Source organism: Azolla caroliniana, unplaced genomic scaffold (assembly GCF_043228905.1).
Source record: "Azolla caroliniana isolate FFs.n. ecotype wild unplaced genomic scaffold, voAzoCaro1.0.p SCAF_12, whole genome shotgun sequence".
Classification (NCBI taxonomy): domain Eukaryota; kingdom Viridiplantae; phylum Streptophyta; class Polypodiopsida; order Salviniales; family Salviniaceae; genus Azolla; species Azolla caroliniana.
The window spans coordinates 4,769,358-4,780,589 of record NW_028230447.1 but is presented as its reverse complement, the minus strand read 5'-3'; the positions used below and the strand labels follow the sequence as shown (position 1 = coordinate 4,780,589).

Below are 11,232 nucleotides of genomic sequence, written 5' to 3'. Positions count from 1 at the left end.
TTTTAATTTTTAATTTTTTAATTTTTAAGAATTTATAATATATTTTTTATTTTTATTTTTAATTTTTTACGATGTTCCTAAAATGTGAGAATAAGGTCTAAAAATAAAAAGATTGTTTAAAAACTATCTTTTAATATTTTTACAAATTCTTAAATTTTTATTTAAATAAAAAATAAAAAAATAAAAACCGTTAAACCATTTAAACCGCGGTTTCTAGCTGTTAAAACCGAACCGAACCGTTTTAAAAAACCTGAACCTGAACCGAACTGTTGAAACCGTTAAGCCACGGTTTTGCGGTTTGGTTCGGTGTTGCCAGTTGTTACTCTCACCACCCCGTGTTGTGACATGGCATGTGCAGAGGAGGAAAAACGTCTCGAACTGAATTTATGGTGAGTTCGAGTTATGGTCAAAGAAGTGGCAAGGATGAGTTGGATGTAGAAGTAGATGAAATCAACAAAGAGAGATAGCTCAATTGGTGAGAGCTTACTCTTGGATTGATAAGATGGAAGGTTTGGATCTCATCATAGTAAGCAAAGTGTATGGTCAACGTATGCGATAAAAACAAAAAGGGATGCATAAATTCTTGGTCAGATTAGAGTCTAATCTCGAGGTCAAGTGCTACAAAACAAACACTTACTATTTTGGTAGATGGGCTCTTAAAACCTATAAAAGGGTAATGAGAGCTCATTGTTAGCATTGGACATATTGAGGCATATGTGCAGGCTCTGTCGACGAGTGGATTATTGCAGTACAAGTGGGCATGTAGGGGTCTTCCATGTAAAAAAGTGAAGTGGTTCTCAATCACAAACTCGCTAGCTGAAACTCGAGGATCTCCTCCCAACACTTTATCTTTTTCATCGGAAATTCCGTGGAAATCAAGGTGGGTTTTTAGGTCATCAATCAAAGCTTCTACAAGGAAGTTAAAATCAAAGGAGATTGCAAATGGCGAAAGTTGAACTTGCAACATCAAGTCTTGAAAAACTTGGTGTTTTGGCCAACCAATGACATTTCTGCTTTTGGGGACAATGAAACATTTCAAGTGTGCATTTTGTGTAGAAGAGCTAAATTGGAGAATTTTTTTGCTAGATCAGGCATTCAGACATTGATTTAGCTAAAGTCCATCCTCAGGAAAAAAAGGAAACAAGGGAGCCAATGCACTTTCCTAAAGTACCCTTTTCGCAACGCACTTTCTTCGAATGCCATTTTCTATCACACTTTCCCAAAATACCCTTATCCCAACACACTTCCCCAAATACCATTCTTCCATCATACATTCTTGAAATACACGTCTCCAACATACTCCTTCCAAACACCTCTCACACTTGTAATTGCATATAAACACACATAAACACATTCAAAGAACATTCAAAGGAAGTTGAAACCCACTACAAAATGACAATTCATGCGTAACTTTGGAACACTAGTACAAATGACTTATGCACTTTCAAAATTTGGAAGTTGTTTGGTTGAGAAAAACAATAAAAAAACCATGCTTTTATTGGTTCTCCTCGTGCTCAAATCCCACACAATATATATAGATAGATATATATATATAGATAGATAGATATATATATATAGATATATATATATAATACAAGTGGTGATGCCCAAAAAGGTCATTCATAAGACCTTGAGCACCAAATAACATCGGTGGTGAAGGTACATAACACGCTTCCTAATGGTGTGTTATTTATAAATGATGTACTAAACATAAGGGATAAACATGAAATTACAAGTTGTGGTTTCAGAAGAAAAAGAAATGTGTGTTAGAGAGGAATAACAATTAATGAAAGAGAATCAACCTCAAGTAAATCATAAGTGGTACTTCCAAGAGAAAGACCAACAATCCCAAGACAGGTTGAGACCTCATCTATTCCATTCACCCCGATAAACAATGCCAAACAATCCCAATCGTTGAGAAGCTACTATGGTTTGGTCAAAAGAAGTCACAAAAGGAAGCTGGGGCAGTGGGAGAAAAGCTTTGATTGGTTTGTGTTATCCACTCCCAAAAACCAAAACTTTACAATACAACCTTAGAATCCACTATTACTAGGACATCATGACACATTGGTGTAAAAAGCTTTTTGATCTTGTAATTACGAAAACACACACAAAGAAAGCAAATAATTTGTTTGTAAGCTACAACTTGAACCAATACTTGGAACAATAACTAATGTTTTTATTGTCATTATTCACAACATTATCATGATGACCACAATTGGCTTCGTTTCTTTTATCAAATGTCATTGTGGTTTATTAGAATGCTTACTAGAAATTATAGATGGGTGAGGTTGATACCACACGTTGATAAATATAAAACACGATCCCAATTATTCATACATAAGATACATTTGAAGATGAGCAAGGGATTCAATCTACCAAAGGGGGAAGAAGAACTGGTGGCGGGTTATCAAACTGAATATTTGGGAATAAAATTTGGTTTATTTTATGTCGGTTCCTATTTGAATCTACTAGTTCCTTCATCATTTGTAACATTAAATTATCTAGGTGGATGGGATTTATCAATTTGTTCTTCAAGAAACTCACACAAGATTCATTATCTTGGGGTTTCAATAGTGTTTTGCCCAAATAGGAGTTGTCGACCAAATAATATTGGCCAACACTTCTTGAAGTTGCAAACCATTTGCTAATTGTCACCCTACTCGGGAAGGTGGATGCCATGGTGGATGTGAAAATTTATAATATTGTACAAGTGGAAATCTCCTAAAATCATCTATAGACATTCTCAACATTGAATGACACCATTGGAAAAGGTACATAACACTTTTTGTAATGATAAGTCATTGATTAAAAACGTAGTAAACATAAGGAATAAATAAGAAATCACAAGTGATTGTTGTTTCGTAACAAAATGAAATATGTGCAAGAGAGAAGTAATTAAGGAAAGAGGATCAACATTGGAAGTAAATCCAAACATAAGCAAAGCATTGAAGGTATAACTCAAGGAGAAAGGTTGACAATCCCCACAATAGAATTAGGCAAGTTCTTCTAGGAATCCATTAGGCTACCAAATGTATATCTATATGATTAGTCTCAAAGAAAATCAATTCTATGGCAAGCCCCGTGTACTTGATAAAATCAACTATTAGACCTTAAATCTGATAAAAATGATATGAAACACTAAATGAAAAGAGAAACCAACTTGCCAACTAGTTACTAAAGAGCTACCAAGGCATCAATGGCTAATCAACAACCTCCAATGCAAAAAACACTTATGTAGTCTAAAATGATTATTTTTGGGATTTACCAAGCATCTTTTAACAATGATAACAAGACCGTGTTCTCTCTCAAAGATGAATATGTTATGGAGAGAATTATTTTGCACAACAAATATGCTGAATGGAATGCAATCATACACTACTTCAGGGGAATCTGACATATACTACACATGAGGAAATGGAAAACATTATTTCAAACGAATCTATCATGTAGAATAAGTAGAAACCTTTGGTGGCTCAGAGCAATGCACATGGCTAATATTTAGTGGTTAAGGCAACTGACATATCAAGCAATGGAAGGTTCTAACCTTTAATATTAGTGAAACCCCTCATTTTATGCTCTAACTTCTTTTCAGCGTGATGAAAGCCTATAAAGCTAGATAATTTGAAAGAGAATGAGAGATATAGGCCATAGAAGTTAGAAATAAAGTTAAAGCTATCATGCTATGGCTCAAATGACCAAGCATAAGATAGCATGTATCAGGTCAATACATAAAATTCCAAATGACATAAAATGCTGTAACATTTACATTCTTTGAGTAATAAGAAATGCATAAAACAATTATCTTTCCCCCATTAGCTATATATGCAAACATATTTTTTGTGTACAAATTAGAAGGATGAAATGGCACCATTCCCGATCAATATGTTAATTAAAACCTACATCAATGCAAGGTTAAACAAGAGTACCATGCTATAAAACATGAAAGATTTTCTTATATATGTATACATCATGTCGAAGAACTATTTATTCTTTTGATATATGTAGCCCAACAACATCTCACCAACGAACTACAATAATAATATATAGATTTTAATACATAATGTCAACCATTATAATCATTAAAATGTGTCGAGTCAGGTCACAATCGCACAACTGCTCTATGCAAAATCAAGCATGCACAGTCATGAATTGTATCAAACACGGTGACAAAAAAGCACAATTGCTCTACTGTAACACAGATTTTAGAGTCTTAAACAACCCATTACTGAAGTCCTAGCCTTTCATAGAGATCTGTTCAAATCATTCATACAAGAAAAACAAGGAGAAACCCCCCCTTTAATTCAAAGTTAGAATCCACCAGTCTGATGAAGCATCGCATCAATCTCATCTCCTTCCTCCATCTCCAGCTGGAAAAATACAGAACAAGAATTGACAGCACACTATTAGCTGTTAAAAGTATGTTGCTGCTTTAACTGCAGCATCAGAGCTCAGTAAAAATGAGGAAAAGCGAAAGGAAAAATAGACCTAAAAAACATACTTCAACAGAATTTTGAAATGGTGACATCTAAATTTAACAAGCATTTTGAAATGGAGATAATCTAAACTGCACTTCATCACTAGAAAGGACTCTATGTATCACATACTTCGGCAGGTGTCTGCTCAGCCCTTAGACGGCGACCATCAAACAAGAAAGCCATAGAGTTCGGATCTACTGATTGCCTCTCACAATATGCATTCATTAGCTTCTTCAGTTGTGTTGAACGCTTGATTCTAAAGAACACTTCATTTCCATCCTGCATTTCCACATTCAAAGTGAAGTAAGTAGAGATACCACCACATACAGAAAATTGGAAATGACAAGGCGGCAGTGGATGTATTCAATATCGATGAACTATAATATTAGCCTAAATATCAGTTTCACACACAAATACAAATATGTAAAGTTGGATGCTAGAAAAGGTTAATAGCAAGCAGAGAAGTAAACCTGTATGAAAAAACATAAATCTACTGCCAAAAATTTGTCATGTCATTCAATTGAGCACATACTCTTTTCTATTTGCCATATCTGTACATTCTATATTATTTATACAGGTTCCCAATGAGCCTAAGTTCAATTAATTTTATACTTATGCACTTTGAATTTATTCAGGTTCCCAATCGAAGGGCCAAATTTAGTATATTCAACCTGTATTCATAAATAGATATATATATATACTCTACAGCATTTAACATAAAAAAGATTTACTAAACCTGCTCTCCTCACAAATGAAAATAATCATCCAGGCAAATCATGATCATGAAGGTTCATATATTTTTGGAGAGTTACAAGAACATGCACCTTTCTTTATGGAAAGGAAACGTTATTAGGGTTGAACATCTATAGTCGAGCATAAATCTGTAACATTCAATGTGCTAGGGAATCCACAGTCTTGTATATAGCATTTCTTTTAACAGTCTAGGAGTTAAATAGCAATTGTTCTAAGATTTTTGCACATCAGTAATATTCCTTTTCGCATCTGATATGTCTTCATGGGTTGCAAAACCCTAGCAGAAAGATTGTCATCACAACAGCTACGAGACATTCAACAGCCAGAGAAGAAAGTAACGAGAGATCTATGATCAACAAGATATGGCAGCAAACAATCAGGAAAGATCCATATTCAAAAGACACAGAAAGATAAAAACATCTGTATCATATTATTATTAATACTACAAAACTAATTTATTTATGTACTCTTTGATAAGTGAAGGAAGCATTATTTTCTTCTCGGACTCTTTGATAAGTGAAGGAAACATTATTTTCTTCTCCTTCCACCGATTGCTAGGGTTTCAAAATCAACGAAAGACGTTCACTTCAAATGAAGGAAAAGTATCTCTTCTCTTCTTGCTCTTATGACTAAGGTTTAAATCTCAGAAATTTGTACTCTTTTAAAAAAAGAAAATATATCTGCTTATTTCTCATATGATTAGGGTTTCAAAGTCAGAGAGTGATGTTCTGCTTAATGAAAGAAAACGTATCTTCTTCTTCCTCTCGTGGCTATGGTTTCAAAATCATAGAAGCGTGTACTCTTTAAAGAAAGAAAAGCAATCTTCTTCTTCCTTATATAGCTCGGATTTCAAAATAACAGAAAGATATACTCTTCTTCCTCATCCTATGGCTAGGTCTAGGAATCACAGAAAGATGACCTGAATCTGTAAGCAACATTTTCGCAAGGTTAGCGTTAATCAAGACATGAGAGAAAGAGCAATGATATGTAAGAATCGGTTTGTCTAGGGTTAGGGTACCGAGAAAACGAGGCCTTACTGTTTGAACCTGAGTACGAAAAAAAGCAAAGAGACAGAGAAGAAGAGAGGAAAGGAGGAGGAGGAGGAGGATGAACCTGGCCTTTAACTTTGAGGCTGAGGTGTTGATCGAGGGGTTTCTTCTCGTCTTCCCCGGTTTGCTGCTGCTGCTGAGTTGGATTGCTACCCTGTGTGTTGTTGCCGAACTCCATAGCTGATATCTCTCTCTCTCAGAGCTTCTGATTCTGTGTGTGTGTGTGTGTGTGTGTGTGAGAGAGTCTGGTCTGGTTCTGTACTCTGCCTCTGTCTGTCTGCAGGGGTCTGTATGTATCTTCTGTTCTCCTTCTCCTCTGCGTGTGCCTTTTCTTCCTTTGTTCTTTCAGCGCAGAACAACATTCTCTTCCTCCAATCAATTTTGGTTTTCCGCGGATGCCCTCCTCCTTTCTCTCCGGGGGCTTCTTTATTTCCCCAAATACCCCTATATATATATATATATATATATATATCTACCTTTCTCCCTAGAAACTTCACTTCTTTGTCCATAACACCAAGTTGGGGGTGGGGTGGTGGTTGCAATCATCAATGTGCTCGATAACCCACCTATGGCTCAGTGACTCATCGAATCGATTCCTTCTCTTCATTTTCCCTTCTTACATTCAGTATTGTGCTTCGCCTCTCCACTCGCAACAATTCGAGTAGGAATGCTTTACATATATATATATATTGTGTGTGTGTGTGTGTGTGTCTATGAGAGAGAGAGAGAGAGAGAGAGAGAGAGAGAGAGAGAGAGAGAGAGAGAGAATTTCCACTTGCTCCAATAAAGAAATTCAACATGTTCCACTACCCATGTAGGGTAGTTAGTGGGTGACCATACTCCATTGTCACACCCATTGTAAGTAGTGTTTTTTACACATTTATTAATATAATTGTGTGTTTTCACCAAGAGAGAGAGAGAGAGAGAGAGAGAGAGAGAGAGAGAGAGAGAGAGAGAGAGAGAGAGACGCATGATGGCATGTTTTCTCTTTCATAATGAATGTCGTTATTTATGACAAAGAACGAAAGATGTATGACAATGGGGGCTGCCATAAGTCAAAGACGTAGATTGCAGTTTAGATTGTATAAGCAAGGTGCTAATACCCATAACATACCTCCGGCCAACAAGGAAAATCACAAGGATTGCGAATCGTGCTCAATGGTCCTACTACAGAAATCGAGGAGGTCAACCTTCATGATGAGGATAATCACAAACCAGTGTTTATTCGTCGTTGACATAACACCCCACAAGGAGGAAGCATTGGTCACTCCCGTCACAAGTTTAAATATGTATTCGCATGGAGTTACGAAGATATGGATGGAGTATCCTATGAGGTGATAATGCACAATACGCAACAAAGTCAACGACGCCACTATCCACGACAATTACCCAGTCTTGTATATTGAGCACTTACTGGAAAAAAAGGGTTGTAGATAAATAGGCTTGCATTTTCATAAATGGTTTCTCTCGATACAGACAAATAGCAATGGCTTCCAAAGACCAACATAAGATAGCTTTCACCATTGAGTTTGGTATGGATTGCATATAAATAGATGCCATTTGGGCTCACACTAGCATCGAGCACGTAACAAAGAGGTGTGGATCACATCTTTACTTCCAATCTATGAAAAGGGGTAGAATCCTATGTTGATGATCTTTGTTGTAGTTTATCCTGGGATGAACACCTCATCTTCCTTAGAAAGATTGTTGGCAGAAATTGAGCGTATCAACATTCCCTAAACCCATTGAAATGTCACTCATGGGTTAAGCACAATTTAATACTAGGGCATATTACATTGAAGGATGGTATCTCCACAAATGAATCAAAGGTTAAAATCATATTGATATGCCATCCCTAACCAATGAAAAGAATTTGCAAGGGTTTAGTGCTATGTGGGATATTATTATATGAGTTTCATCAAGATGTTCGCGAAAAAATCAAAACATCTATATGTAGTGCTTAAAGAGTTTAATTGGATAGATGAATGCATGGCATTCTTTGAACTAATAAAGATTGATTGCCTTGCCCACATGCTCGTTCGAAGGTCACCCAATTGGAATAAGGAGTTCCATGTCCACAAAGATGCATTTGCTTTTGAGGTCAGAACTATCCTTGGTCGATTAGGGACTGATTAGCTAGATTTCCTCATCAAATTTGCTAGTCATCGGTTTAACTCAAGTGAACGAAATTACTCCACAATGAAAAATGAAGCATTGGAAATTATATGTTGGTTTATCACTTTTGTTTTGTTGGAGCACCAAGACCTACTATACCTAGTCAACAAGATATGTTCCATAGGAAGAATATTGAGGCATTTTGTTGCACTCCTTGAATTTGAGATAAAAGAATTCTTAGGTGTTAATGGAAGGGCTGTTGTTTTTGCATCAATGTAGTAAAGAATTCTCTTGTTCGTTGTTGACGCGGTGAAGCCATTTGTAATGATAAAAGGGAAACATTTACACATGAGAGAAGGATGATTTCCTCCATTGGTATGTGCATGACCACAATGTACTTAGGATCATTCAATAAGCACATTGTGCAATGAGATGGATACTTTACCTTTGAGGACACCTCTCGAAAGGCTCATCATATGGGTTATGGTAGTTGACACTCTTCAAGGACACTTATGAGCATGTGAAATGATGTGACGAGTGTCGACACCATAAAAATCTTCTTAAGGCTAACTTAATGTACTCCCCCAAATTGTTGCCTAACAACCATTCAAGAAATGGGGTTTGATTTCATGGGCCCATTAAATTTAGCTTTGAAACTAATGGAATATATAATACTTGCAATTGATTATTGCACAAAGTGGGTTGAGGCTAAAGGCTGTATCAAAAGTGATATTAGGACCACAACTCAATTCCTCAATGTAAACATGATTATTCATTTCCCCTAGAGATAGTAAGTGAGCGTGGCTATCACCTTCTTAATGAAGTCATGGCATACCTCTTAGGTGAGTTCATGGTCCTAGATCGAAGATAACTATCTAGGAGAGATGGGAGAGTAGCTCCCTAGCCCCTTGACTTGAGAGCTTAGAGTGGCTCATAGAAACCTACTTGTTACCTTGTTTCATGCTTTGTTAACCAACAAGGCACATCGTAAATTATACTATGAAAACAAGGTTAAATATACAAACATACAAGAAGGGTGCATGGCCCTTGTGTTCTCCTTGAAGTGTTAAGTGTTTGGATTACATTAGGTCTTGGTCGTGAAGTAGAGCGCATCATCAAGGACATCTTACAACTAAAGGACCCACGAAGAGGGAGTCGTAAGAACCAATCAAGGGAGGGGCAAGCCAATAAGCAACCAAGTGTGAAAGGGTCACACCATTAATGTAAAATTGTTAATAATTAGGTATTAAATGAGGGTTAATTAGTGTTTAATTATGTGAGTAGTTAATCACGTATGTGATTAAGCAGCGAAAGATTAGGTGATGTGTGTGTGTGTATGTGAGAGGAAGAGAGAAAGAACACTTATGAACAATAAGATAAATGGGGGATGATTAACAAGAGTGTAGCTAAAGAACTTTCTCTATATTAACAAGAATAAGCATCAAGGTACAAAAATACCCACAATGAGGTATTATAAATCTCATGTGCAAGGGGGCACATGTGCGAGGAGAATATAGGTACAAGGATGTAAGTCCTATATTAAATGAACTTGGTAGTGGAGGATCTAGATTGTATCCCCACTTAACTACAAGTATAAAATCATATTTAAGAGTCAAGACTTTATAGTCAACACTCTAACTAGATTCTATTTAGGTAATTATAATTAAGTTATGTGGTTGACTAAATGACTAGACTTAGTTGAGCTTGATATCTCAAGAAAACCCTATATAAACCATATTGTGGTATCTTTGTAAGGGTTCTTCAATTTGTAAAGATCTCCCTAGTGATTAAGAGCTAAAGCTTCTCTTCCTCTTTCTTGTAATCCTTAAGCTTAAGAGAGATTAGTGTTTGTGTGTAGTAGAGAAACACTAAACTCTCTTCCTTGTTGGTGTTAGACCTCTTAGCAAGAGGGTTAATAAAGATATTCTTTACTTCTAGTGTCTATGAGATCAAGTGTGAGAGAGTGAGAGATATTATCTTGAATAATTTCTTAATCATTTAGTGAGAGTGAGGCTCAACCATCCTTGCCCAATTCGCCATCAAAAGGGAATACGTTGGTCCGAACTCCGCAAATGACATTGAGAGAAAGGTCAACTTCATTGATTCATAGAGTGTTCTCTGTGAGGTGCACATATCCTACACACCAAGAGACACAAGGAAAATTTTAAACTGAGAGGAGATGAACCATACATTGTGACACCCACAAGAAAGACCGATGCTTATAAACTTAAGAATACTAATGGAAAAGACCTCATGGATTTTGATAGATTTGAGTTGAAAAGATACCATGGTCCACTAATGTTCAAAACCTGTTATCCTCTCAATAACACGGGTCGGATATCCTATCACAAAATACCCTTTACCAAAGATCGTGGTCAGAGAAATCAAAATAGAACGCAACCAAAATAACTAGCTGATGGTCGAATCAACTACAATCGAATCGGCTATGCACAACACAACAATTAATTTATGAAATCAATACAACACAAACATAAACAAATACAATGTATCACCAAAAGATATCTCTTTATTAAGCCCTCTATATACAATACACATGCCCCCTTTATATAGGAAAGATATGGAGAAGTTACAATGCCAACCGACACACCATTTCCAATATTACAATTACAATATCGTACAACATACTGTTACAGACCAACTATTTACATTGTTTCTATTTAATAACTATTTCGATTTATATTTAATTCAGCTTTACATATAATATTTTTGGTGTCGACTCCACACTGCTTTTCGGTCATTTGGCCATTTGCCCCTTTCACATTGTTTCCGACTTTCAACAACTTCATACCCATACGGGTAACATATGGCACACCTGT

The 11,232-nt window shown here is 36.2% G+C and overlaps 1 protein-coding gene across 1 annotated transcript; it reads right to left on the bottom strand.

Annotated features, from left to right (window-relative positions):
- Window positions 1-4,051: 4,051 nt before the first annotated feature.
- Window positions 4,052-6,482, bottom strand: LOC147856895 (small ubiquitin-related modifier 1-like). Its single transcript, XM_087328827.1, has 3 exons — window positions 6,345-6,482; window positions 4,608-4,757; window positions 4,052-4,370 (listed from the first exon to the last, which is right to left on the bottom strand). The coding sequence occupies exons 1-3, from the start codon at window positions 6,456-6,458 to the stop codon at window positions 4,311-4,313; spliced, it is 324 nt and encodes a 107-aa protein (XP_087184953.1). The 5' UTR covers window positions 6,459-6,482; the 3' UTR covers window positions 4,052-4,310.
- Between the last annotated feature and the right edge of the window lie 4,750 nt (window positions 6,483-11,232).

What these genes read in the sequence shown, in the direction of transcription:
- LOC147856895 (XM_087328827.1), bottom strand. Translation starts at nt 6,458, where the DNA reads ATGGAGTTCGGCAACAACACACAGGGTAGCAATCCAACTCAGCAGCAG. An exon ending in GCCTCAAAGTTAAAGGCCAG is followed by an intron (nt 4,758 to 6,344) that starts GTTCATCCTCCT and finishes GTGGAAATGCAG; the next exon opens with GATGGAAATGAAGTGTTCTT. An exon ending in CTGAGCAGACACCTGCCGAA is followed by an intron (nt 4,371 to 4,607) that starts GTATGTGATACA and finishes GTATTTTTCCAG; the next exon opens with CTGGAGATGGAGGAAGGAGA.